The 27,075-nt window shown below is 42.5% G+C and overlaps 1 protein-coding gene across 7 annotated transcripts in view; it reads right to left on the bottom strand.

Moving 5' to 3' along the window:
* Window positions 1-27,075, bottom strand: part of ARHGEF3 (Rho guanine nucleotide exchange factor 3) — a 290,909-nt gene that overhangs the window by 29,244 nt on the left and 234,590 nt on the right. For 5 of the 7 annotated variants that reach the window (XM_045530912.1, XM_045530913.1, XM_045530915.1 and 2 more), the window contains one exon: window positions 9,235-9,342. In XM_045530912.1, coding sequence (XP_045386868.1) covers window positions 9,235-9,342 — 108 coding nt within the window. Of the gene's footprint in view, window positions 1-9,234; window positions 9,343-10,219; window positions 10,957-27,075 lie in introns of those variants that run through there. The other 2 variants (XM_045530914.1, XM_045530917.1) reach the window with 1 other exon arrangement.

The raw sequence follows: 27,075 nt of genomic DNA, 5'->3' as shown, positions 1-27,075 counted from the left end.
TGAGATGAGAAACACTGGTCCATGGTAACTAGGAGAGGCTCACCTCCAAGTGAGGGACAATGTACAAACAGAAACTCATACACAAATACCCTGGATGTGGAGATTCTGAGACCGAAATGAAAAATGTTCCAGGATAAGCAAGAATTTCCATGAGGGAACCTAGCCTAGCAAATGAGTCAAAAACTGAAAGCTCACAATTGCTGGTGGGTAAAACATTGGCCATAACACACACAGACAATGCAGATTTAGGAAATGGGTGCTCATGTTTATGCCTGAGCTGGGTGTGCAGAAAAGATGCTGCAGGTGCAAAGGGACTGTCTGTCGGGAGGGAAGGGGGGCCCCTTACACGTGTCAGAGGAAATGTAAACCCAGCAGGTAGACATGGTGGGACAGATGTGATTTGTTAATGCCGCCTGTTCAGCAGGGTGCCCCTTTGCTGTTTTCCAAAAACAGGTCTCCACAGCCATAGATAACAGGCTCCAATAAAGAGTTCCAGCCAGGGAAATTCTGTACACTTACCATCCTGATTATATTGCTGTTTTGTAACAGATGGTTTATTATCAAACGGATTGGAGGTTAGGGTGGGACTGTAAGAGGAAAATACGTTCCCATGTTGCCACTGCAGTGGATTAAACCAAAATGTACAGTGATAATGGCCGGAAATGGAAAATGTTCTCAAACAGCTTCCTGGAGGAGTCTCCTATAAAGCTTGATCAGAGCAATTAACCTAAAGTGAGAAGTAACACTTTCCAGCTGCGCCATCTCTGTCACATTTGACCCTCATGCTAATCCTAGGAGAGGCATGGACAGGTTCTTGTATTTTTCCCCTTTAAATAGATGAGAAACTTGAGTACCAGAGGATTAAGTGACTGGCACAAGCTAAGTGTTGGAATAGCAACCCAGTCTAGTCGTTTGACTCCAAGACAGGGATTTGAGTTAAGAACACAGGCTTTGGAGTAAAACAGGTGCAGCTTCAAATCAACTCAATGGCTGAGGGACTTTGGAAAAGTTCATTTCTCTAGGTCTCAGTTTACTCATCTGTAAAAGGGACATAATAATAAGTACCTCACAAAGTTGTAGTGAGGATTGGTAAGATGAAGTACCTCAAAGGCTTGGCCAAGTGCCTGGTACTTGGTCGGCAGGACTGGTTGTTACCTATCATTGTAATACCATTGACTGCACTGCCATGATCAGTCTTGTTTATTTATATAAGCTTTCACTCATTAGCAAACAGCAGACACATCTCTGAACTACTTCAACCAAATAGCTCCTCAAGGGACCTCCATTGGGACAATTTACAGAGGGAGAAAAATCCTCAGCAGGACAGTGTTGTTTATAAAAGTCAAAGATCTAGAAACATCCTAAAATGCCCAACAATAGGATTACTTAAGTAAATTATGCTGTAATGATAAAATGAAATCTTAAACAGTTGTTAAAAGACATTCTTTTTGAGAAAAGCTTAATGACAAGGGGAAAATCTCTTACATAGTGTTAAATGAGAGAAGGAAGATCCCAATTCAAAATACCACAAAATATTAACAGGGGTTATACCCCTGGATGGTGGGACTGTGGATGATTTTTATTTTCAGCTTCATAATTCTTTACATTTACTTTCCAGACCTTCTATAATGAAGAGATATTAACTAAGAAAAAACAAATGGCAAATGTGAAAGACCATGAACACTGAGTTAAAAGTGGCACGATAAGCATAAAATCACATATTTAAAATCTGGTTCAGAGTAATGCCCATTAAAATCATGGTACAAGGGTACCTAATTAATTCATAATCAATAAATGTCAAGCCCCAAAGACATTTCTTCTGTAGCTGGGAGATATTCTGAGTAGAATGAATGAAAAGCTGAAGAAAATATTTGGCTTAGGTGTGGAGAAAATATTATACAATTTGTGTAGTGCAAGCCAAAAATTAGAAAGCCTTACAGAGGCTTGGGGCAGCAGCCCAGCCATCTTCATCCATCCCCATAAAATGGCTTGTGCATGATAATGTTAATAACAAAACATTCCACGAACTGAAATGGAAATGATGACTCTCCCTGCCACAGAAGGCGAACAAAGAGTAGGCAATAGCAGCGAGGTGGGAGGCTCCAGCTCAAAAGTCTGGCGATTATTTTTAGATCCTGGCACACTGCAGGCTTTATTATGACCAATCTTTGACTTTTTATGAGAAGCCTACTGCAGGAGCAACACACTACACACCCTACAAAATCCCAGTTCCAGCACTTACGGCTGTGTGACCTTGAGCACAGTTTTAAACCTTCAGATCTCTCCCCTGTAAGTGGTGATGAATCCTGTCTTGCAGAGTTTTGGAGGAGATGAGAAGAGGCCATGAATATAAAGTCCTTTATATGGAACCTGCCTCATTGCAGATACTCAACTAATGAGAGTTATTACTAAATAAAAAATGACAAGCTTAGATTGCAATAGTCAACTATTTACAATGGCCTAGTATTGCTCCAGGAATAGTAAAGAACAGCAGAGAATCAGGAGTTCCTCTTGATGTGGAACATAGGTTACTTCTCAGCTACTCCCCTATCTTCTAGATCATAAGGTAGTCTGGTTTCTGGTCGCTTCCCCCAACACATATGTGCATCTATACACATAGCCCAAGCTTGTTTCCATATCTGCCCAGTAACTAGGGACAGTTGCAAGAAGTTGGACCGAGGGACCAAGTTTGAGGTCCTTGGAGAAGAAAATCATGCTTGTCAGACATGGAAATCAACACATATGCTTCGGTAATCTTCCCACTTATTTCTCATATCTAGATGGCATCAGTCTTCTCATACTCCTTTCTCAAAACTGAAGTGCCCTTTCTCCCCTTCATTCTTATCTCTGAGCTATTCCAGGCCCAGCCCAAAGCCCTCCACCCTTTCCAGGCAGCCTTCCTTGACCTGCCAGGCCAGTACTAAGCTCTCTCTCTCTGTAGTATCTTTTATCATAGAAGATTTTCAAATCTTACTCATTTTTATCTGGTTGCAAAGGTAAAACATAATTATTTTAAAAATTCAAGTATAACCGAAATGTATAATGCAACAAAGAGTCAGTAGCTCCAGCCCATTTATTTATTCTCTACTCATTTGTAATTCTTATGTAAGCGCCCCTGGGCAGCACTGTCTCATAAAACAGAAAACAAAAGAAATGCAAAAGTATCTTACCATTGTATTCCCATGAGATAACCACTATTAAGAATTTGTTTTCCCTGTTTTTTCCTATATGTATGTTATTATGGGTGTGTATTATTAATTGGGATATAGTGGTTTTGAACCTCCCTTCCTTTTTTCCCCCATTTGCTAGTAAGTCTTAGGCAACTTTTATAGTTCTCCAGAGCAGGACTATCTTTTCATATTGACTTATCTTCCCATCAAGTCTAGGCAGAATACATACATAGTAGATCCCAAGAATATTAATGGAGAACACTAGTTTATCATATATTTATGCTGCATCTGGGTTAAATGAAATAATTTCCCAGTCTAAGGCCAGGGAATGGAGCAATGAGAGGCTGCAGTTACCAGGAACCCTTCTTTAGCCACAGCATTCCTCCCAGGAGGGGATACAACTGGGGAGGGGATGCATATTCTTCTATGAAAGCAGCCCAGTTGAAGGAGGAAGGCAAGACCCCATCATTAGGCAAGCACCCACCACCAGGCTCTGCAGAGAGACTAGAAGCAGCAATGGCCACCTCTTCTAGTCATAACAGTGATAATAATAGCAACTACCAATTTTTGAACACATCCTAAGTAATGCATAGTGTTAAGCACTGGGGATACAGAGATAAGTGAGAAACAACCGTGGCCTGCATGAAAAAACTGAGGGCCCCTGGGCAGAGCTGTCTTATAAAGATGTCACAGCAAAGGGAAAAACTGTGGCAGAAGAGAAGGATACATGTGACTATGAGTCTAGATTTAGGATGTGAGAACAGAGAATCAATTCTGCCCAAAACAGATACATATCAAGAATAGAAGTCTAGCTACATCAAACGCCTTTAGTATTCACACTCTCTGACCAGAATTCTACTTCTCTAGGAATATAATCAAAGGAAAGAAAGAAATACAAGATTTATGATCAAGATGTTGAAAGTACTGCTATTTATAAAGCTGAAGAAATGGAAACCACTTAAATGTTCAACAACAGGACAGTGATTAAATAAACTGGCACATCCTTCTGATGAAATGCTATGTGAACCCATTAAGAATTGGGTTGGTGAAAAATACCTATGACATGAAAATATTTTTATACTGTAAGGTTATTTTATACTATTAAGACTAAAGTAAGTTAAAAATAGCTTAGATAGTATGATTATAATTTACATGCAGGTATATAGTAAAAGAAAAGATTGTCTGAGTATGTACCAAAATGTTAACAGAAGTTCTTTTGATGATGGGGATTTGGGATTACAAGTGACTTTTACTCCCTTTTCTGTGCTTCACTATGTTTTTCAATATTTTTTATGATGTTACATAATGAGAAAAGAAAGCACAATAGAAGGCACTTTAAAAAAAATAGGACAAATGCCTTCAAAGGACATTCAATACAGCGTTATTTGATAATATAAAAATATTCACAGCCTAAATATTCATTAATAGGCAACTGGTTATATAACATAAATCATATCAAACCATTGGAATTATACTCAGTCCATAAAAGTCATATCCTCCAAGAATAACTGTGATATAGTACAGTTATAACTTAGATAACTTAGATAAAATAAAATCTAAGTTGATAACTTAGATAAAAACTCACCCAGCTGAATGTCAACGGGTGGATGAAAATAGAGGGAATAAAACACTGGGGGGAAAAAAAAAGAAAGAAAAGAAAAGAAAAAAAATCTAAGACAAAAAGCATTAAATGAAATAAGCGGGGATATTTAACTTTAATAAGAGGTGCAACTCCCCACAGAGGCTGTGACAAATATGAATATTTATGCACCTAACTGCACAGCTGGGAAAATGTGAGGCCAAGACCAATGAAGATGCAAGAGAAACTGATCATCCACAGTCACTGTGGGAGGCTTTAACCTAAAATGAGCAGATCATACAGACAGAGACAAGGCTGGACAGACTGTGAATAACCCAAAATTAGGCTCAAGGTATGCAAGTTATGTGCTTATGCCTAGAATACTAGAAGGAAATTACTAAAATACTAACAGGTTGTTTTGGAGTAGAAGGCTATACGTGTTCTTTTCTCTGTCTCCTTTTTTGTATTTTTCCATATTGAACATATACTTTTATAATGGAAAGGAAAAATGTTCATGTCCAAAGAGAACACAGGGCTACAGCACAGCACAATGAACACAGCATTGCATACCATGTGCTGGCTGTAGCTCAAATGACGCCACCAGCCGTGCACAGCTGTGAACAGTGCGAGGCAGGCCTCAGTGTAACTGGCCACAGGCAAGCTCGCCCTCCTCACTCCACACCAGAGGAGCACACGGTGGCCCGTTTCAGAGCTGGGCCAGATTTTCCTCTCAGCCAGGCCAGGGAGGGGATTTATAGGCCCATATGATCCAGACATCTGTGCGAGTCTATTGGCAGTGCGAACCTTCCTGGTAAGAAGCAGACAGAGCGCCATGTAGTCAGGCTGTCCCTCCCTGACGTCCACAAATGCCGCCTTTGTGCTGAGGCCCAAGCCCCCCAAACCATGTGGGCACTGGGAGGCAAGAGAGAACAACTCCTGCAGTGTCTTGCTGAACTGTTGCTGCAAGCACCACTCACATGTGTGACTGCTTTTTAACCTTTTTGGGAGAGGCTGCCAGCCCAGAGCTCTTCTGATATCCTCCTGGGCTAACCTGTGGTCTCCCAAGGAGGCAGAGGAAGGATTTCTAAGTGTCTCAGCATTGATTAAAGCATTATGTTTGGGTCTAAGTCATCTCCTCTCCTATAATTAAAGAAATCCAACCTGAGAGACATAATTGGATATCCAAAGGGATGCATATGTCTCCAAGGTGCCAGGAGCCAGGGAAAAGGAATACTGCGACAGAAAACCAAGATGCTTCATTGCAGCCTTGAGTCATTTTTGGAATAGAAAAGGCATAAATAATATACACATATGGGTAAGGAATAAACTGCTTTTGAGAGGTTTGGGGCAGCCTGTACACTCCTTGTTCTCTGTTCCTCCCCTAACTAGAATGAGCATCAAGACCTAGACAAAATGGAAGAGGATGTGAAGTCAGTCCACTGAACACCCCTTACGGGCCTGCTTTTCCTCCTCATCCTCACTGCTCCCAGGCTACATTAGCACCCTCTCCTAGTCTGTCTGGTGAGGGAAACAATAAAGTCATGAGGCACTTGCTGAGATGTGAGGACTGGAAATAAGGCTGAAGAAGTTGCATTGCATCTACCAAAGTGAATTACAGGATGATATTCGGGGTTAAAGATGGCATTCTCCATGCTTTGCAGATCATCCTGCAAACATGGCTGTCTAACTCTGCATACAACCTCAGGAGCAGATTTCACGGACCCCCCCATAGACACACTCAAACATAAGCATCTTGTTCAAGTTCTCTCCCTGTCTATATGCATTACTATTATGAATAACTATTCTGTGTTTGCTGGGCTGTTTCTGTTCAATACAGGGAGTCTAGAGTTAGCTATTTATCACGAAATTTGAAAAAAGCAAACAAAAACTTATTTTGTCAAAAAAAAAATTTTCTTTTGAGGTTTTAGAAACCAATTTCCACAAGTCAGACCCTCCCTTGGGTCTGGTTTTCTCATCCTTGTTTGGCCTCATGGGTCTGTTGGATTTCAGACATGGCTTGATTTCTTTCTGTCCTACTTCTCTAGGTCAATGCAAATTTCCAAGGGAATCGAATATTTCCTGAAGTGTTCCTTGTGTAAGATCCCCAGAAATAGGAGAAAATAAATAAATGAAGACTGCTTGGTAAGCCAAGAGAAAGATTTTGAAGGTACGATAATGCAGGATCTTAAAGCAATGTGCAGTCACGGCTGGGCTGCAGTAGAAGGCACAGATGGCACTCTCCCTAGGCCCAGGAGCACAAACACAAAAACCTACAGGCCAGGCAAAGCCATGACAGACAGCAAAGGGGCCATGCATTGGAAGAACAATTGGGAGAGGTGGGGACATTTATAGGTGACTGTTGGCTGGCTATTCAGGTCCAGCTCATTACTACCATGTGGGAACAGAGGCCCAGCACTGCCATGAATCTAACAGATGGTGACTCTGTCTAGAACATAGCAACATGAAGGAAGGACAAGGAACCTGGTGCATAAAGAGGGCTCATTCAATGCTTATAGAACGAGTGAGGGCCTTCCTGGGCAGAGGGTAGACTGTCCTGGGAGAAACAATGGCAAGAGACAGCTGGCATCATGGAGCATCCATAATCAAGGGAGGAAATAATGGAGGGTCCATAATCAAGGGAGGAAATAACTACAGAGCGAATTTGAGCCACAGCCACTAGGATGGAGAGGAAAGGGTGAAATGTAGTAGACAGGCTAATGAATTTTCAAAAAGCAGAACTCAGCGAAAGACCAGATGTGCAGGTCTAGGGCGGTGATGAATCTTCCAGGGGAAGCCTGCAATGAACTTGACTAGAGGGCTGAAGGACTGGCCACGAGGGAGAGAAGGTAAACACATTCTTCTTCACTAGCTTCAAAGCCCTTCATCTGGTTTACGCAGACGACCTTATTTTCTTTCTCCTCCACTCTCCCATAAAAGGGATCAGGGGATGACCAGGGTTCCAGAGGCCCAAGCACTGATAGAAACGAAGCTAAACTGACAGCTAATGAGGTGATGAGGTATTCATTCAGGAGAAGATGTCGGCAGAGTTAACAGAGGAATGGGCAGGGCAGGGGACAAATATTGGAGACAGACGGCGTCTATGAGAAAGTGGCAAGAACAGCTTGGGCTACACAGAGTCAAGGCATACTGGCCAAAGGGTGGGACAGCGAGGACAGAAAAGGGTGAGAAAGAGTCTCAAACAGTTATAAAACCATGGGTTTTTCACAGCATAGGGCATGCCTTGGGTTCTGGCCCATAGTTTTCTTAAAGACTCGGAAAACAAAGATAAAAATATTTCCAAGAAGTATTCTGGACAAATAAGAAATGGCAGACTCAAGACTACTGCTCAGCTAAACCACATGAGCCTTTTCATGGCATGACTTTTGTGGGCTTCAGTCTAAAAGCATATTTTTATGATTATCAAATTGGGTCCAAGGCCTTGGACAAATCTTAATGTTCACTCTAAAAAATAAACTTCATCAAGGGTTTAAGGACAACTACAACCACTTGTTAACTAACCATTTGTTATAGTAGTTAATTTAACTAGTTAACTAATTAGTAAATTAGTGATTACTCACTAAGGGCCAAGGTACTATACTAGATCCTTTAAACGGGCTATGTCATAAATCTTTACAATGATTCTAAGAAGCTGGTGGCATCATGCAAATTTACCCATGGGGAATAAAAGCAAGACCTAGAGCTGTTAAGTCACCTGCTCAAGGTGACAAAGTCTCTGAGTGACAGAGCTGAGGTCAGAGCAGAGGTACTTCCAACTCCGAGGTACTTAGGCCCTGGTTATAAGCCAGAGGTTGGTAAACATTTTTATGTAAAAGGCCAGATAGTAAATATTTTTAGCTTTGTGGGTAATATGTTCTCTGTCACGACTACTCAACTCTGCTTTTGTGGTGCAAAAACAGCCAGAGACAATATGTAAACAGATGGGCACGGCTGTGTGCCAACAAAACTTTTATTTACGTACACTGACATTTAAATTTCATATAGTTTTCATGTGTCATGAAATATCACCCTTCTTTTGATTTTTCTTTCCCAAGCATTTTAAAAAGTAAAAACCATGCTTAGCTTGTGGGCCATAAAAAAAACAGGCGGTGGGCTGGATTTTTTCTACCTGCTGCAGTTTGCCGACCCTGGTCGAAGCCACTAGGCTCTGCTGGCCTCCAGCTTACATCAATGTGCTAGTTTCCTTGGGAGGCCCATAGATATTTTAGGAAAAAACCCTGTGAGAGAGTGTCTGGATGGGGCACACGACTCTGAAACACAATTGTGAGGAAAGCCCCAACAGAAACAGCTCTGGCTCTGCTTGACCCCAGACTCAGACCTGAAAACTCCTTTCTGCCTTTAGTCCCCTCGCTTGTGCTCTTCTATAGAAATAAGCATTGATTCAGGTCAATCTGAAACCAGGGGAAATTCTGGGCTGGACGTGTAACACAGTTTTCTGCAACCATGGGCCCACCATGCCCTTCTTACCTGCAGGGTTTGACTGAAGCGCTTTAACGGTGTGGTCTTCACGGGTGGGATGAGGTTTGCTAGTGATGTAACTCTGGAAAGGGGTTTGACCCGTTTATTACTAGGCTCCTGTAGGGTTAAAAATACAAAAAAAAAAGGAAAACATCAAAGTCAGTTACAAAGACAACATAACTCCACCATACAACTCTGTCCCACTCCATGAGCTGCTGGCTGCACCCTGCTCTGTGGAGTATAAACAGTGCCCCGGCTCACGCCAGCTGCATAGAGATGACCTGACTCAGGAGCCAGGGCAAGGGACATGGCAGGGGATGTCAACAGTGGCAGCCTCTGGGAGGACAGCAAAGGGGCAGGAATCTGCCCCTCATCCCTCACTCCCAGTATCTGCCAGCTTTTATTGCAGAAGCTCCCACCTGGTAGAACATTCTCCCCACCCCTTCTGTAGAGAAATGTAGCCTTTGATTTCCCAATCAATGACCTTGTCAGGCAGTTGTCTTCTGTTGCTTCTGGTTCTGTCTTTTTAAAAACCTTTCTCTACCTTGTCTAAAGCCACTCTTTTTTTATGTAATGGTTTTTCTAAAGTACAAAGATTATTTTTTTAGTTTACTAATTCAAATATCTTTTTTTTAAAAAAAGAAGTTCTATTACTGGGCTCTTAAGGAAGCATCTTTGTATCTACAGTGTATTTCAAATGCACATATTAATATTTACAAATAATAACCAGATAGGAAAAGCAAATGTACACAGAGAAAACCCTCCTGTGGGCATCAGTTTCTACGCTATATATAACCACAAGTTTTGAAAATCACCTCCACATAAAACATTATTTGCAAATCTGCAAGTTACTCCAAACCAGGCTGATGGGTGAGAGGGAGCCTACTCATTCCAAGGACTCTGCAGACAAGAATTACATAAATAAAAACAACACGCTATGGAGAAGAGAGAGATGACAGACAAAACATTGTACAAAGACAAAGAGAACAGTTACCCTTGTCTTCCTAAGCTCCATCTGACCTGTGGTAGATGCCGGACAGCACATGAAGACACCAAATTTAGATGGAAAAAGCCAAAGTAGCAAGCTGTGGTAGCAAACCTCAATCATTTCCAGAGGGAATCTCTAGGTGTTCATCTTTCCTTTTCAGCCATTGCTTTCGAAGTTTCGAGGGTTAAGCCAGAACTTCAGATTCTCCAGGGCATCCCTGCATCCCTGTTCTGAACATAGTAGGTGCTTGGAAAAATCTTTCATGCATTTGGAATCCTGCCGAGAAGCTCTCATGACATTTTATGCCCTTGTCAGCCTCAGAAATCAAAAGCCTTCTTTGAAATAAACCGTCTCCAAGCTTTCTGGCATTTAAATATAAAAATTTAAAAACTTAAAAAAAAAAAAAAAAAAAGCTCAATACAATCCCACAATGTGCCCAGGAGTGACTTCATGATTTCTTAAACCAGCCAAAAACACTTTTCCAAGACGGAGAATGAATCCAGGCTGCAGGGTACCTCTCCGGCTTCTTAGCGTGCTAAGCTGAACAGACAGCAGAAAACTCTCGGAACACTGGGAAGGCTGAGTTCCAAAACGCAAAGCATGAATCGCCTAACATGAGAAACATCGCATTACAATGATTTAAGTGTTGAAAAGAAAGGTCTAACAGCCCTTCTGCTTCAGGTGACAGCGTCCTTCAGGATGCTCCCTGTCTGGTGCCTGGCTCCTGAGCATTTGTGCCCAGAGGAGGATTTAAATTTTTTCTTTTTTAACGTCAGAGCTGCGTGCGTGTGCGCACACACACACACAGCCTCTTAAGCATCCCTTAAATTTCTCTAAATGGTTTCTGCTTTGGGCTGGAAATGCCAGGTTCATGGCACAAAATGCATTACAGCAAGTGAGGAGACAGGGAATCCTTGGGGGAGCAGGACTTGGTCTCAGATAATGCTGCATGCACCTTAGACCCCAGAGACTCCGAGTCTCTCTCGCTGTCTCTCTTTTTTAGTGGCTAAAGCTGCTGGGTCATGGATTCTATATTAGAATAAGGAGGTTGAAGGGCAAACACCAACTGGGTTCTCTTGCTTTAAAAAGGTGCAGGGAGCACTGCGTGCTTGGCAGAATGAGGGATGATCCAGCTCTGTTCCACTTGCTGTGTCATCTTTTCTAAGGTTCTGCTGACTTTGCTGCTCATTCTACACGACCCAGACAGGCATATTCTGCGCAGCTACAAGATGTATGTACAATGCAAATGGCCCCTCTGCAGGTTGTGCACAGCACTGCTACATGAGATTGTAATTAGAACTGCTTTCCTAAGGCATTGCCCATTCAGAAGTAAATATCAGGCTGCTCTCTGGCAATCTGACATTCCCAAGTAACAAACAACTGAGCCAGAAGCCATTGCGGCATGATTTAGTGATACGATCCAGCAATGCAAGCAGGTGCAATTTCAAAACCAGTACACTTACAGGTTATTGGATCTATGGGGCAGGCTTTATGCCTGACCCACATGAGTGAGGTATGAATTATGGTGTTTTCCTTGAGGGCTTCTGTGAGAATAGGAGATTTAAAAAATTCTTGACCTAATTTGATTTTTCTTTTCCATTTACTTAGTATGTCTCCAGCTACATTTTACTGCTATCTAAAGAGAGCCCTCAGGGAAAATGTTTCCAGATTCTAGTTAAATAGCTCCACTGAGAACTAGCAAATGCAATACCAAGGATGCTTTCAAGCTTTACAGAGAGAGGACAGAACACAGCCTGCAGAGAGGCTTCCTAGTCCACCAACTCAGCTGCCAAACCAAGCTGGGCAAGGTCAATGCTAAATCTAGGAACAAGGCATCCTGCTTCAAGAGTACATACCACTCCATCACATGATTTTAAGACAAGGCAGCAGGGTATTTCACTAAAAAGGTGAAAAAAAGAAGAAGGAAAGGAAAAAAAGGTCTTGAACATTCTGTATAGGCAGTATTTTGTGAATAACAACAGTTGTGTTTCTTCTTTTTCAGGCCTTATAAATTTTTTGTTTTTCTTGTCTTATTGCACCATCTAGGACCACCCATATATTGCTCATTACAACCTGAGATAGTGGGTACAGTAGTTCAATTCCTGATTCTAAAGCAATTATTATTATTAAGATTTCATCATTAAGTATTGTGCGTGCTGAGAGCATGTAAGAGGCACCCTGCATCAAGGAGAGAAAGTTGCCTTCTGTACCAAGTTTACTGGGAATTTTTATTGTAAATTGGCATTGACTTTTATCAAATGTTCTTTCTTCATCTATTCAGAGGACAAGCAAGGGAAAAAAGAAGGAAGGCAGGGAAAAGGCAGAAGAGGGAGGAAGGAAAGGAGAGAATGAAGAAAGGCACAGAGGTCATATTTTTTCATATAGGAATTGATTCAGGAATTTAAAATATATTGTACTTAATTATGAATAATGATGAATAAAGCTCTCTATGTAATGTTATATTTAATATGAGTTATTTTCATCAAATGATTTTAATATTCCTGCTCTAGGGGATACAATGATTTGTATCGTCTCCTCATTCTTCCCCCCAACAGGGAAAAACCAAAGCAGATTGAATGCAATGTAAGAAAATGCTTATCATGTCAATATAATCTAATCTAATTTTTTATTCCTTCAAAAATACTTCCACTCAAATAGACCTGGCATGTAGAACCCTCCCCACTCATTTTCCCTGCACTTCATTTTTACAGCCAGAGTGGGTCTGGGGAGTAGTAGGAAGATCATCCACGTCCTGTCTGCAGCAGCCTTGAGACTCCACCTTCATAAACAAGGTGCAGGAGAGGCTGGAGACGCAGCCATTTGCACAGGGACTCAGACTGCTGTACTGCAGGGCTGCTCTGCATCTGGCCGGGAGCAGGGGAGAGGTGAGAATCAACTGTGCCAGCAGATGCTTTTGCCCATGAGTTGATGGAGTCATATAAAAAAGTCTTTCAAGTGTTTGGAAATACCAGGGAAGACTTTGTGGGGTTTCACCTGTGTGCCAGGTGGTGTGCTGAAAACTGTGCTCCCAGGGTTCATGTTTAATCTACCCGGTGACCCTCTAGGTGGTTTTCGTCATCCTCATGTTAAACAGGAAGTTATAATCTTACAGTGATTGAGAAACTCTAGCATAAATAAATAATAATAATGAGCTAATACTGGTTGCAGGAACTCATTTCAATGTTCTACATATATTTGTTAATTAATTCCTTCTAACATCCCTACAAGTTAACTACTATTATGATCCTCATTTTAAAGATGGGGGTGCTAGGGCATGGAATGGGGCAACTTGCTTAAAGTCATTCAGCTAAAAAAAAGCTGATCAGGATATAAACCCAGGCAGGCTGACTCCAGAGCCCATGCCCCACGCCAGGGCTTGGCTAACTTTTCCTGTAAGGGGCCAGATAGTAAATATTTCAGGCTTTGTGGGCCATCCAGCCTCTTTCATGACTACTCATCTCTGCTGTCAGCCACCAACAACCTGAAAATAAACATGTGTGGCTATGCTCCATTAAAACCTTTCTTTGTGGACACTAGAATTCAAATTTCATATCACAAAATATTATTCTCCTTTGGATTTTTTTCAACCATTAATATAGAAGCCATTTTTAGCTTGAGGTGCATAGGAAGTTTGCTGTGTTTGCTGATCACTGTTTGCTGACCAGTGATGCCCCTGGTCAGTGGTCTTCAGTCTCAGCTTTTCTACCGTGACATACCCAAAGACAACACTCCTAGGCACTACACCCTTCCATGGGCACACCTAGCCACTGTCAGGCCCCAGCAGACAGCATAGGCTGGATGTGCGTAGTTTTCCTGGGGCTGGGCATGCAGGGTCCTCCTCTGATGAGCAGAGGACACATGTGACTCATGTTTTATGTGAGTAAACCCTATCCTATTGCATGTTATTCTCTTAACTTTCTAAACAAATCAGTCCAAACACAACATCAACTTTCCCTGACCATTAACATATATGAATAAAGGACATAAAAAATGATATAAGGCTTGGGATCTACTTCAAAATAATATGAGGGTGGGAAAGGGGGATGGAAGAAACAGCATCGTTCAGAGGTTGGTGGCTGTCAAAGCTAGGTGCCAGGCACATGCGACTCAGTATGCAATCCTGCCTGTGGCACATGTCAAAATAAAACCTTTTTTCTTTTTTAATGGACATAAAATTGTTTTTACCAATGGTCCATGGAATGCTGAACTGGAGCAGACAGGTGCTATTTGCAATTTTTGCTTCCGTTGTTAGTGAGGGGGGATACTAAAGAGACAGACATCATCCAGAATACAAGAAACCTGGTTTAAAAAAAAAAAAAAAAGTTCCCACTCCTGAATAATATAGACCAGAAAAGGAAAGGTCCATGTGGCTGGGAACACGAAAGATGGAAGGGCAACTTCACAACATTTAAACTTAAAGGCAGTAACTCCATGGAGGGCACCAGCCCAGCCGCCAGACTCCCTGAAGGCTCTTATTCTACTGACGGCTTTCTTTATTCACTCTATTAAGAAACCCATCAACAGGCTCTCAATCACCAAATCCCACGACATAAAACGATCCAGTGAAGGTCAACTCTAATTTATTTCAGAAATAGACAGAGAAAACAGGGGCTCCTTCAAAATCAGACTGTCTATGGACAGGAGTTCTCTGTGTTCCTGTTACATTTATTTTAATTTGTGCGCATGCTTTGCTTCCCCATTACTGCCTCCCAAATTCATGTTTTTCTATCCATTCCTACAATAACACCATCTTCTACTAAAGAGGCTAAGACCACCCATCCTTGCCAGATTCTCACTCCCCCTCTGTCTCTCTCCAATCAAATAAATGTAAGACTCATTACAATTGCCTTGACTTTACTACCCTTCTTTCTCAGGGCCAAAGCATGGTTCACATCATTTTACAGTTATGCCCAAGATTCTCACCCTTCGAAACCTCTAGGTCACCACAAATATTCTTGTGTTCTCACTTCTTTTGACACCTCCCATTGCCAAGGCCTTCCCCACCCTTTCAGGGTCTCTCATTCACCCACTGGCCCATTCTTCCACTCCCGCCTCTGCTGTCTTCCAAGTCATAAACTTTGCTTCAAATGGCCCCAGTCCTCCCTGACAGCTTGCTTTGTATCTTGTCCTTCAAAGGATTCCTACAGATTCTCCCTCTTATGTTAATGTTTCTCTAACAAAATGGTTGAGAAGGCACCGTATGATTTTTATAGACCTATCTATCTATTTTAGTTTGGCTCTCATACTTACTAACTGGGTGATCTTATGCAAGTTACTTACAGTTTCTCCAACTGAAAAAATGGAGAAATAATCTCATAATATGGTTGTAAGAATTCTGTAGGTAAGAGCTATAATTTATTGGGAATTCACAATCTGCATCGGGCACTGGGTTAAGAGCTTTATATGGGTTTTCTCATGGCACCTTCAGGACATCCTCTGATGTCATAGCTGATATCATTATCCCCATCTTATAGGTGAGCAAGCCAAGGTTCGAGGAGCATTAAGTACGTACACAAGATCACATATCTCAGGTGGTGGAGGCCAAATGTGGACCACGTACTAGACTACACCCTAGTGCTACACTATTCTGCCGAACAGACAGGTAATGGCGATGAGCACATAGCACAGCACTTTGTGAAGAGCAAATGCTCAGTCAACGGAGCCCAGAATGGGACTCACAAATTGGTACGATTTTACTAGAGATTATCCCCAACTTTTGCTTCTAAGAACAGGTGAGTTTATCTAATCATTTGATACATGCATATTCTTTTTCAAAAAATTGATTTTGAAATAATTTTAGATTTACAGAAGAGTTGCAAAACCAGTACAGAGGGTTCCCACACACCCTTTACCCCACTTCCTCTAATGTTACCATCTTACGTAACCACAGTACAGTTATCAAAACTAAGAAATTAAGATTGGCACAACACTATTAACTAAACTATTAACAGTGTTATTGGGATTTCACCCGTTTTCCCACTAATGTCCTTTTTCTGTTCCAGGATCCAATCTAGAATCTCACCTTACATTTCTGCCTTATCACCATGGTTTCCTGCAATCTGTGACAGTTCCTCAGTCTTTTTGTCTTTTCATGATCTTTTTGCAAAATACTACAGTTCTCTAATTGACCCTTGAGAACTGTACTGGTTGGTTATTTTACAGAATGACTCTGAATTTAGATTGGTCTGATGTTCTCTCCTGATTCAGGCTATGTATTTTTTGTAAGAATCCAACAGAAGGATGTGCCTTTCTTGGTACCTCATATCAGGGGGTACACAAATGTTGCTATGTCTTATTACTGGTGATGTTAACCTCGACTACTGTGGTTAAGGTGAACTTATGTGTTGAACAGCGTCCCCACTAAAGGATAAGTGCAAGTTCTAACCCTGGGTACTTGTGACTGTGACCTTACTTGGAAAGATATAATCAAGTAAGATGAGGTCATACTGGGTTAGAGTGGGCCCTACATCTAATTACTGGTGTTCTTGTAAGAAGGGGGAAATTTAGACAGAGACACACAGGGAGAGGATGGCCATCTGATGACAGAGAGGCAGAGATTGGAGTGATATATCTATTAATACGAGCCAAAGAACACCAAGGATTGCTGGCAAATGCCAGGAACTAGGAAGAGGCAATAGAGGATGCCCCTGCAGGTTTCAGAGGGAGCACGGCTCTGTTGACACTTTGATTTCAGACTTTCAGCCTCTAAAACAGTAAGACAATAAATTTCTGTTGTTTTAAGCCACCTAGTTCATTGTACTTTGTTACAGCAGCCGTAGGAAACCAACAGGTCATATCTGCTAGATTTCTCTAAAGTTACAATTATTCTCTTTGTAATTAATAAATATATTGGAGGAGACACCTTGTGACTTTGAGCATCCTTCTTAATTCAATTTACGGAGTCTTTACCCAGTATCTGCAAAGTGGGTTTCACTGAAGTGCACAGGTGTCACCATTGGCGAAATATCTCCCAGCTAGACAGGGAGAATCAGAAGGTTGATCCAGATAGAGTGCCCAAGAGGGTCAGTGTCGGCTGGAGCTGGCAAGGAAGGAGCAGGTGAGGTGGCCAGCAGGCAGGCCTGGTGGATGATACAGGCATGCAGGACACATGGGCAGCAATGGGTAGACCTTCATAGGGCTCTCTGAGCAAGAGAGGGGTAAGGTTATGGGAATAGGAAGGGGAGCCTCCTTGGAGCTTTCAAGTGACTATCTTATTTTTTAGAAACAGAAAAAGACAATAATAATGAAATGATTGTTCCTAATTCTAAAATTTCCATTAAAAATTTTTTATCTGTTCTCTTTTCCCTGGCACAGAGCTCATTGACCTGGTGTCATCTGTTCCCAGGAGATGAAAAGCAAATAGTGAAGCCCAAATTCCAACGGAAGCCTGGCTTCATTGATTAGGCCAAATGTGTTTCAGAATTATTGGTTTCTAAAACCCACAAGGTGAGAAAAGGTCTTCAAACCCAGAATGATGATTTTTCTCTAGAGATACTTATCAGTGATTTCAACAAAGGGACCACAGGGTTTGTGAACTTTGACAAACCACCAGCAGCTGCTCCTGGAGGGATCCCCAATAACCTCAGACATGGAAGCCACACTCTTGTGTTTGTTTTCTCCCAGCTGTGAGTTTGGTGGCCAGTTGCCTTGCACTAGTGTCCAAGGGAGATGTGGTTTCCTCTTTGATGAAATGGCTCAACTCTCTTCTCCACATAAAGTAATACAAGGAAAAGATTCCAATTTCCTTCTTTAAATGAAAACAGAAATGCTGGAGTTTGTTTTGTTTCATTTTTTGCTAATGGAGGAACAAGGAGAGCTTGGATAACTGAAGTCCACAGAACACCCTGAGTTAGTTCAGTCTCAAACCCAAGATGCAGACAGGCTGCTGGACTGCTGGATTGAGACCCCAGCCATTTTTCTAGCCCCCTCTCATGGGATTGTCCCGCCCACCGCCACTGGTCCATAAAACTCTTTGCCTGCGCCAATCAGCACCAAAAGCAAAGTCAGCACATTTGGCTTCTCAGCCAAAGTCCGCCTGTGAGGTGGTTGCTTTTGGGGGAGCCATGGATAAGGGAGAGGCATCAGGAAAACAGCTGGATGAGCGCAGACAATGCTAGCATGAGCCTCTGAAACCATGCTCAGAGTCCCTGCCCAAACACAGCTTCCCATAAAATGCAAATAAAAAAATAGAGATAGAAAGGAATTATGCTTTATGACAATTTCTGTGGTCCTCCTGGCTTCATTTCCTCCAGGTCTCCCCTGTTTCCTTCCAGTCCGAAACATACACTGGCAAAATACTATAGCTCTCTAATGTTTGTATAAACTGAACAGCAAAATGAAGGAACAGTGGGGGCACAGGGCAAGTGAGATGGATTTCATCCAGCACACCCTGGAGAAGCAGTTAATTTTACTGCAAACTCCAAGAGAGCTAATGTTCTTGGCATACCATTTTGTTTCTAAGGGGAGACCCCAAGCAGATTATTACCTTTATTCTTCTCATTATCATTGAATTTTTGCCCCTGCATTGTAAAAGTAACCTTCCTACTAGCCTGCCATGTGGAAATTCATTTTTGCTGAATGAAGGTCTATGGGCTGGAAAAAAAAAAAAAAAGAACCCTGGGAAATAATTCAGTAAAATATGGGACTCTCTGAGAGCTGAAGTAGGCAGCAGTCTAGGTTACAAACATAATCTCTTAGCAGTGCCAGTAAAATAAAACAAAACCACTGTTTCAGACACTATATTTTTGGCTAAGGTTTTGCTCCGCAATAACTTTCAAAGTTATTCATTTTAGTCAACATTTAAGGGTAAGTCAACATTTGTCCTGGCAGCAAGCCCAAATTTGTTATTTTATTAGTCTGCTACTGGTTAAATTGGCTCAAGATTAAACACACCTAATAAATAGCCCTAAAATACTGGAGTTTAGCAGAAAACCACATTCAAGTTCTCTTGCACAGAATGTTACTATTACTTAACCTTGGGCAGAAGGAGAAATGAACACCCACACCCCGGATAAGTTCCTTTTAGCAAATGCCAGCCCCCATTGCCTGAAACTCATCTTGATCATGCCCAGACATGGTGCTACAGACCTTCAGAGAAAGAGAAAGCCAAATATTTAGCTCTCTCTGCGGTCCCTTGGCCCCACATCTGCCTTCTGAACTTCAAGCAAAGCCCTTATTCTGCTGAGGCAAAAAGGGGCCAGATGCTCAGAGCTAAAGCACTTCAAGAGTTTCATCTCCTGAAAAAGTAGGTCTGCTGGCAGAGTCATGTCTCTGTGGCCCTCGGGGGAAGGTCAGCCTTGGGCCCAGAAGATGTTTTCTCACAATTAGATTCAGGTTATGCATTTTTGACAAGAATGCCACAGAAATAATATGCCCAACATGCCACACTCATCCCCAAGTCTGGAAAATGGGGCCATAGCTCCACATCCCTGGTTGGATGACGCCAGCAAGGTACCAGAGGTGGCAAAGGTGTCCTGGTCACAGGCACAGGGCCCAGAGGAATGTTTCTGTGGCTTTGAGGTTTCACAGTCAGTCATTTCCTACTGACTTCTTGGAAACCCTTGGGTAGAAAGTAAGTTCTGCATTTGTTTATCTCTATATAAAGAGATTCCCTGGCTTCCCCTGGGGCTGGGTTGAAGGAAAAGAAGGAGAAGGATGCCACTGGGGTTCAGGGTTCAGGAAGCTGATGTGTACAGACCTCAAGATTACCTTAAGGACATTTTCTGGGCTCCCACAGAGCTTAGGAATGAGAGGAAAGCCTCCGTAGTAGGTGGTAAAGTTCTTTTCACTCTAGCCCAAAGAATGTGTCAATTCTTTGCAAAGGATCTAAGGATAAAATATGAGCCAACCTTTCTGTCCAGAGCATAATACTTTATGACCCTGGGCCAACAGTGTAGCCTCTGTGGGCTGGCTGCCTCTGCTGTGAAGTGGGGATGACTCTCCTGCCCTCTCACAGAGTTGTTGGGAGGATCACGTGAGGTCATGTGTGTAGTGTGCTTGGCATAGGCCCACTCCATAAAAAGCCCCCAGTAAATATTAGATTATTGCCTTTATTTCTAATGTCCAAGGAGAGGTGTGGTCTCTGTCCAGTCTGTGCTCCTTCCCTCCTCTATTCCCTGCAGCACTGGATTTTGCGTTGGGCCTCCCAGGGATGAACTGGAGCTCCATGTCACCTGCCACAATCATACTAAAGACATGCTCTAGCCACTGAGGCTGCTGTGAGACCACATATTTTGATTCCACATTCCTGCCTTCCCTTTCTTCCTGTGGCTTTATCATCTGTTTAGTCAAGCTCTGGCTGGATAGAGCAAAACTGGGAGTGGTTTGGCAGTATCCAAGGCTATATTGGAGGAGAGGAAAATGTCAGTGGTGAAATCCCAAGATAAGAGCCTGAGTCAGGGGAGGGTGCCCAATAGTTGGATCTTAAGGTCTGCATCAAACCTCCCCTACCCTAACACTGCTGAATTATGGGCTAGAAAAGCTGGTCTCCAGTCTTGCCAGATTATTTCTATACTGTCTAGGATCAGGTAATGAGAAGAACTCCAGTCATTCAACGCATGTCAAATGTGCAAGGTGAAATTTTTCACAAAAATTACATGTTACTAGAAAGGGCCACACAGAACCACAGACATGTTCTCTCTCTTTCTCATCCACCTGTCATCCTTTGAAGCTCAGCATTATCTTAGCTTACCAGCAGAGGAAAAAGAAGTACAGAGATGAAAAAGGATGCACAGATCTTAACTGCAATGTCTCAAAAGAAGGACAGACTGTTCCAGCTGAATCTGGGATGATCAAACACACATCTGAGGCAAGCAAAGCTGACAGTCAGGTCTGCCATATGACTGAAGACTAGATGGGGACCAGAGATCCCACATTTGGTTGCACAGTAAAAATTAAAGGGACATCCAACCAAGGGCACTGGGTCTGCAGGAGAACAAGATAGATTCCCTTCTCTTGCTGTCTGGTTGGTTTCTGTTTTTGACAAGAACAACGATTTTGAGCAGATAAGCCTTGCAGAGATATGACCTCCAGAGAGAAACACAAAATACATTTGTCGTGCTCCCTAGTAACCCTCAGCTGTCCTTCCTAGCACAAATTATCCCTTCAAATGTTTGGTCCATGTGTGTCCTCAGCAGCACATGCCCACACTCAGATCCAGGGAACATATAGCACTCGGGTGTTTGAGAACACTCTGCTCCCAACTGAGAACAGAATACACTAAAATCTGATTATTCAAAATAGAAAAAGCTACCAGTCAAACAACCACATGGGATTGACTGAATTGGGAATTTAAAAAAAAAAAACGAAACTTTCCTGTTTTTGGCTTTCAGCTGATATCTTACCACCCAATGAGCAATGGTATGCGCAAAAAAAGTAAGGTGCAAAGCATGCTGCTTGGGATACTGTGAGGTAGGTAATCTATTAATATAATGGATTCATATGGCATTTCTGTTGCCCCCACACACCCCAAATGAGCAGATGAATCATTTCAAAATGTTATTCCTCGGGAGGGGTGTGTGTGTGGGTGTGTGTCTGTGTATGTGTGCACGTATATGCAGAACACCAGACTGACTTTATTTGTTGAGACAGTTTTCGTTCTGTAACACATTTTTAATGACAGGAATTTAAAAATTCCCATGAACAATGGATTTTCCTAAAGGCTCATAACAAACACTGGCTCTCAGTGCTGTACACTTGCAACCTTGAAAACATAGTGATTATGTGTTATTTTGAACTCTCAGCAATTAATATGCAACTAGATGTATCATTATGTACAGTCTATTAAAATTCAGAAGGCTGTGAACATGAAAAATAAGGTGGCACATGACAAAGAAGGCAAGGAGCCTCAGAGACCCAGCCCTGCTGCGACATCACTTTTAGCTGGTTTCAATTCCAAACAGATAATAGGGAGAATGGGGAGACAATGGAAGTTGACTTAAAATGAAAGACATAAACAGAAACCTGTGATTTGGCTGTTGGGTTTTGTAAAAAAAAAAAAAAAATGTTGGCTTAGCCACTGGAGAGTCAGCGGTAAGGGGTGTCAATAAAAGTTTCCAGAAAAGACAAGGGCAATTTTGTGTTAAAGTGAAAATGGCATTTATTCTTGAGGATGCCTGTGGCAGAGAGGGGCAAAGTCCTCATGTGTTTTCCAGCATGGGCCATCTATAGAGGAGAGGGTTCCTTTTAAAGACTGCTGGGAGTCTAACCTGGCAAAATAATTTCCCTGGTAAATTCCCTGGTGCTCCCCGAGCACCCCCAGGTTGGCAAGGCACAGGGATGGAGTGAAAGACTCATTTATGTGCCAGGCCCTCCTTCCTTCTGCCCCAACATTTAAAAGTCAGTCAAGGGGCACTCCTGAGTTTACAAAGCAGGGCTGTGCAGAGAGGTGGCGAGGGCCGCCTGACCCTGCAAAGCCTCAATCAACTGCTATTAAATAAATTACATGCTGCCAGGGCTCCTGCCTACTCACAGATTCTAGCAATTTTCTAGAAACAGAGCAGGCCTCCTGCACCTGACCCAGGTGTGACTCCTTGACTCTGAAGTGCTACATAAACAACGGGGGACCCCCTGCGGGAGGGAAGGAGGTGGCACGGACAGCCATGGAGTCGCCTCGTGCTAGCTGGGGGCACACACACTCTCATCTGTTCCACACAGCAGCCCTATTACCCTATTTTATACAAGAGGAAGTAGGTGTTCAGAGAAGTGAAACGACTTGCTCCATGCCATACCCAGTAATTAACTGGCAGAGGAGAAATTCGAATTCAAATCCACCTGACTTGAAAGCCTTCCCCACCACCCCCACACTGGCTCCCCGGGGTACAAATTTCCTCTCATAACAACAACATAATCACAAAATACAGGGAGACTTTGTGCCAGGTTGTGCCAAAGTGCTTTCTGCATTATTTCTTTGACTTCTCTTAAGTTAGTGCTATTAATATACCCATTTAACAAGGCAGGCAACTGAAACTTAGAGAGGTTAAGAATCTGGCATAAAGTCACGCAGCCAGGATTGAGCCCAAGGCTACTACTCAGCAAGGCCTAGGTTCTTAACCACAGCACTGTTAGTTTCCTAAACCAGTTGGGAACCCTAAAGGAAAGAGACTACAGAGGCAGAAGGAAGTGGACACTGAGGCAGGGAGTGCAGAGGAGAGTGTTCATTTAGCATCCAAGCCCATCACTCTGGAAACAGCAGCTCCTCTTGACTCCTCCCCAGCCCAAGTGCACAGGTGCCCTGCTCCTGTGCCCCCAGCAGGCACTCCCTCTGCTAAGGGCACAACTGGAGACTGGCGGGTGGCATCTGGAATCAGGGGGGCTCACCAGATGGCCATCTCCCAATATCTTCCCCTCCCCAGTCTGCCAAGCTCCCCAAAGAGATTGCCTCCTCTCCCCTATCAGTACTGCCTGTGTGTTAGGGTTGTTAATGACTTGGTCAAATTCAAGTAGAAGCTCCTGGAGGGCAGAAACCATGTGGTTTCTTTTTTAAACCCAGGGGGGAAATGATATGCATTGCCAGGTCTCAATAAATATTTACTGACAATTAAAGAGACTTGGGGTCATTTTTCAGTTGTCCAACTCTTTACTAGCCTGCATTCATCACACTATGGAGTCTCCCTGTATTTCTAACAAAGCATCTATTTATAATTAAAGCACCCTGCTAATGAATAGGGTACGGAGAACTCAAGGCAACCTAATCCATCCTAACTTGCTGGCCTTGGGTCTGTGCCTGTGGCCAGCGCTTGGCTAAGATTCCCAGATGATGCATGTCAGGTGGGAGGCTGGCCTCGGGACAACTCGATCCCTGGCTCCTACGGCCAAGGGCGCCTCTCTGCCCAGAGCTCACGCACCACTCCCTTTTTAAAAGTCATTCTGGGAACAACTAGAAAAACACACTAGATTTTTTTTTGTTGTTGTTCTACCTGGCAGGAATCAATGCGAAGCTTGCCAGTGTGCTTGGAACATCTTTTGTTAAAAAAAGTAATGCCCAGTGCCAACTTGGATCCCTGGAAAACTGGGTGGTCATTTCCTACAAAGGAAAGAGCTACCTTCTAGCAGTCCCCTTGATAAGGATAACCATCCACAGCTTCTACTCCACTGATCCACATTCAAAATAGATGCTGCTGCTGCTAATGATCCGTTAAACAATTGCTCTGTGGAAGCTCTTTGTATGCCCATTTCATCTACACAATTCCCTTGGAGATTCTTAGTTTTCAGATGAGGAAACTGAGGCTTAAAGGATGAGACACTGGTCCAAGGTCTCTCAGTTCAGAGGTGGCCAAGCGGGGATTCGAATTCAGTTCAGTCTGACCCTCAAATCCAAGTTCCTAATCACTACGTTCTTTGGCTGCCCCCAATTAAAATGTAACCTTGCCCAATCCTTCCCCCCAGCGGAAAAGGCAGAAGGAAGAGGATGTGTTAAATAATTTCATCTGGAACTTTGGAACTTTCTTTGAAGCTTTGAAAAGAAAAAAGATTTATATTCTTAGGACAGAAATCTAGTTCTGTTTTGTTTTGTTTTTTAATTGGCTATCGTGTAGTCCAGAATTGTTTTCTATAACACATCAAAGCCAATTTTTGTCACTTAAAAGTCATAATTTCTAAAATTTAGGTCCTATGCTCAATGTCCAAATTTCTAATTTACTCTGCAAGTGACTGCCCAAACTTGGGAATTTATTGTTGTAGAGTTCTAATACTACAAGAGTCCTCAGAACAAGCCCAGTGCACTGTTTCCAAACTCTTGGTACCACCATGACAATTTTTTTTTTGCCATATGTACATATTACCAGAGCTATTATGTACTTAATATTTCCTTAAATAACTTTTTAAAGTAAACTTATTGTAAAAATAAACTATATCACCTTAAATGGAAAATCACTATCACTTGCTATAAACAAAAACTAACTTTAAAAAATGAACCCCACTAACTTCTTGTTAGATACTCTTACCTGCCTGAAGCTTCCAAGCCTGCACTTTGTTAAAAAGCACAATTAGCAAGTGATAGAGAGGTGTTAAAGACACTAGCTCCAAACTGAGACTTGACATAATTAGAAGGATCAAGGAGGAATGAAAAGGGAAAGTGACTAAACTACTTTGTGTCTTGTCTCTGTATCATTTGAGTTGCTGCAAGTGGTATGAAACCCACCTTTTGGGAAATAATGATGTAATCCAATTCTCTCGTTCCAGAAACAAAGATTCTGAGGTCCTGAGAAGCTGAGCCTACTTATACCTTGTCCCCAGCTGGCTGGAAAGCTCCTGTAAGAATCGGCTTAGAAATAAATGCTGCATTTAAGAGACCTCCAAAGCAAGCTCCTGTTCCTTGATGTTGATGCCAAAACCAAGCTCACTCTCCTAGGCCATTAGAGCCTGGGCAGAAAGCATTCAAAGACTAACAGGAGGAAACAAGATGCCTTTTCTGATGCTTTCTCCTTCAAAGCTCTTAGATAAGTCACCATGAAACAACTAAGACAGAAGGAGGTAAAGGTGACAATTCATCATGTATCTGTGGCTTACACACAAGCCCCCATCAGTTTCCCCCCTCTACTAACAGTTTATTTCCTTCTTGGTGGTGGGGGACGACAGGGTCCCACTTTGTCTTCCAGGCTAGTGTACTGTGATGTCATGATAGCTCACTGCAACCTCCAACTCCTGGGCTCAAGTGATCCTCCTGCCTTAGCCTCCCAAGCAGCTGGGACTACAGGCAAGTGCCACTATGCCTGGCTGATTTTTCTATTTTTTGTAGAGACAGGGTCTGTGGTTCTTGCTTAGGCTGGTCTCAAACTCCTGGCCTCAAGTGATCCTCCCACCTTGGCCTCCCGAAGTGCTAGGATTACAGGCTTGAACCACCATGCTCAGACATTATTTCCTTCTTCACAGTGGTTTCTGACTCCTTCTGCAAGACCACACCCAGAAGCACCCAAGACAACCACCAACCAGCAAGTAGGATGGCTGACAAGGTGTGAGAAAATGAATCAAGACCACCAAAACCTAACAGGATATTGATGAGCCAATCCATCCCTCCCCCTCCCGTGTGAAGTCAAAAATTAAACACCATTAAACTGGAACTAATTGATCAACACTTATGTACACAAATGGAAACAACATTCACTGGAAATTAAGCAGAAGGGAGTGGGGAGGAGGGGATGGGTAAATTCATACCTAACAGGTACAATGCACACTATCTGGGGCACACTTACAACTTTGACTCAACTGGTACAAAAGCAATTTATGTAACCAAAACGTCTGTACCCCCGTAATATTCTGAAATAAAAATTTTTAAGAAGTTCTTTTCCTTTGTCTTGTCACTTCTCTAAAAATTTACTGTTCTTTGTTGAAGGTGCTATATAAGCTAGAATTCAAAGCCTTCTCTTTGAGAACTACTTGTTCTCTTGATATCTCCCATGCATATATGAAATAAACATATTAATAAACAAACAAAAATAGTCCTTACCAGTGACCTTCAGTTATCTTCTCCATATTTGCCTGGGGTGGCTCTTGACAGGCCTTCCTCATTTGGGGATTATGGCAATATAAGATAACACACTAGAGAAGGCAGCTTGCATTGGCCTTGAATTCAGGCTAGAAAGCACCCAGAGGGAAGCTTTTAACCTCCTTGCCCTCAGACCCACATCCACCTCTTTCCACCAACTGGCTTGTTCCCTTTTTCCTTCTGCACCTTCTTCCTCCAGGAAGACTCCAAACTTCCAAATCTGAAACTAGAGGCAAGTCCTAAATATTTTTTTTTACCTTTATTTTTTCAAGGTCCAGACATGGGCTCTTAGTTTTATTTAATTTAATCAGGTTGCCAACTTCTAGTGGTATCTACACAAAGAGTACCCTAGGGAAATACTGTATTTCTCCTTACTATT

The sequence above is a fragment of the Lemur catta genome, chromosome 18 (assembly GCF_020740605.2).
Source record: "Lemur catta isolate mLemCat1 chromosome 18, mLemCat1.pri, whole genome shotgun sequence".
In the NCBI taxonomy this organism is placed as follows: domain Eukaryota; kingdom Metazoa; phylum Chordata; class Mammalia; order Primates; family Lemuridae; genus Lemur; species Lemur catta.
The sequence above is the reverse complement of the archived record's forward strand: the minus strand, read 5'-3'. Positions and strand labels throughout refer to the sequence as shown.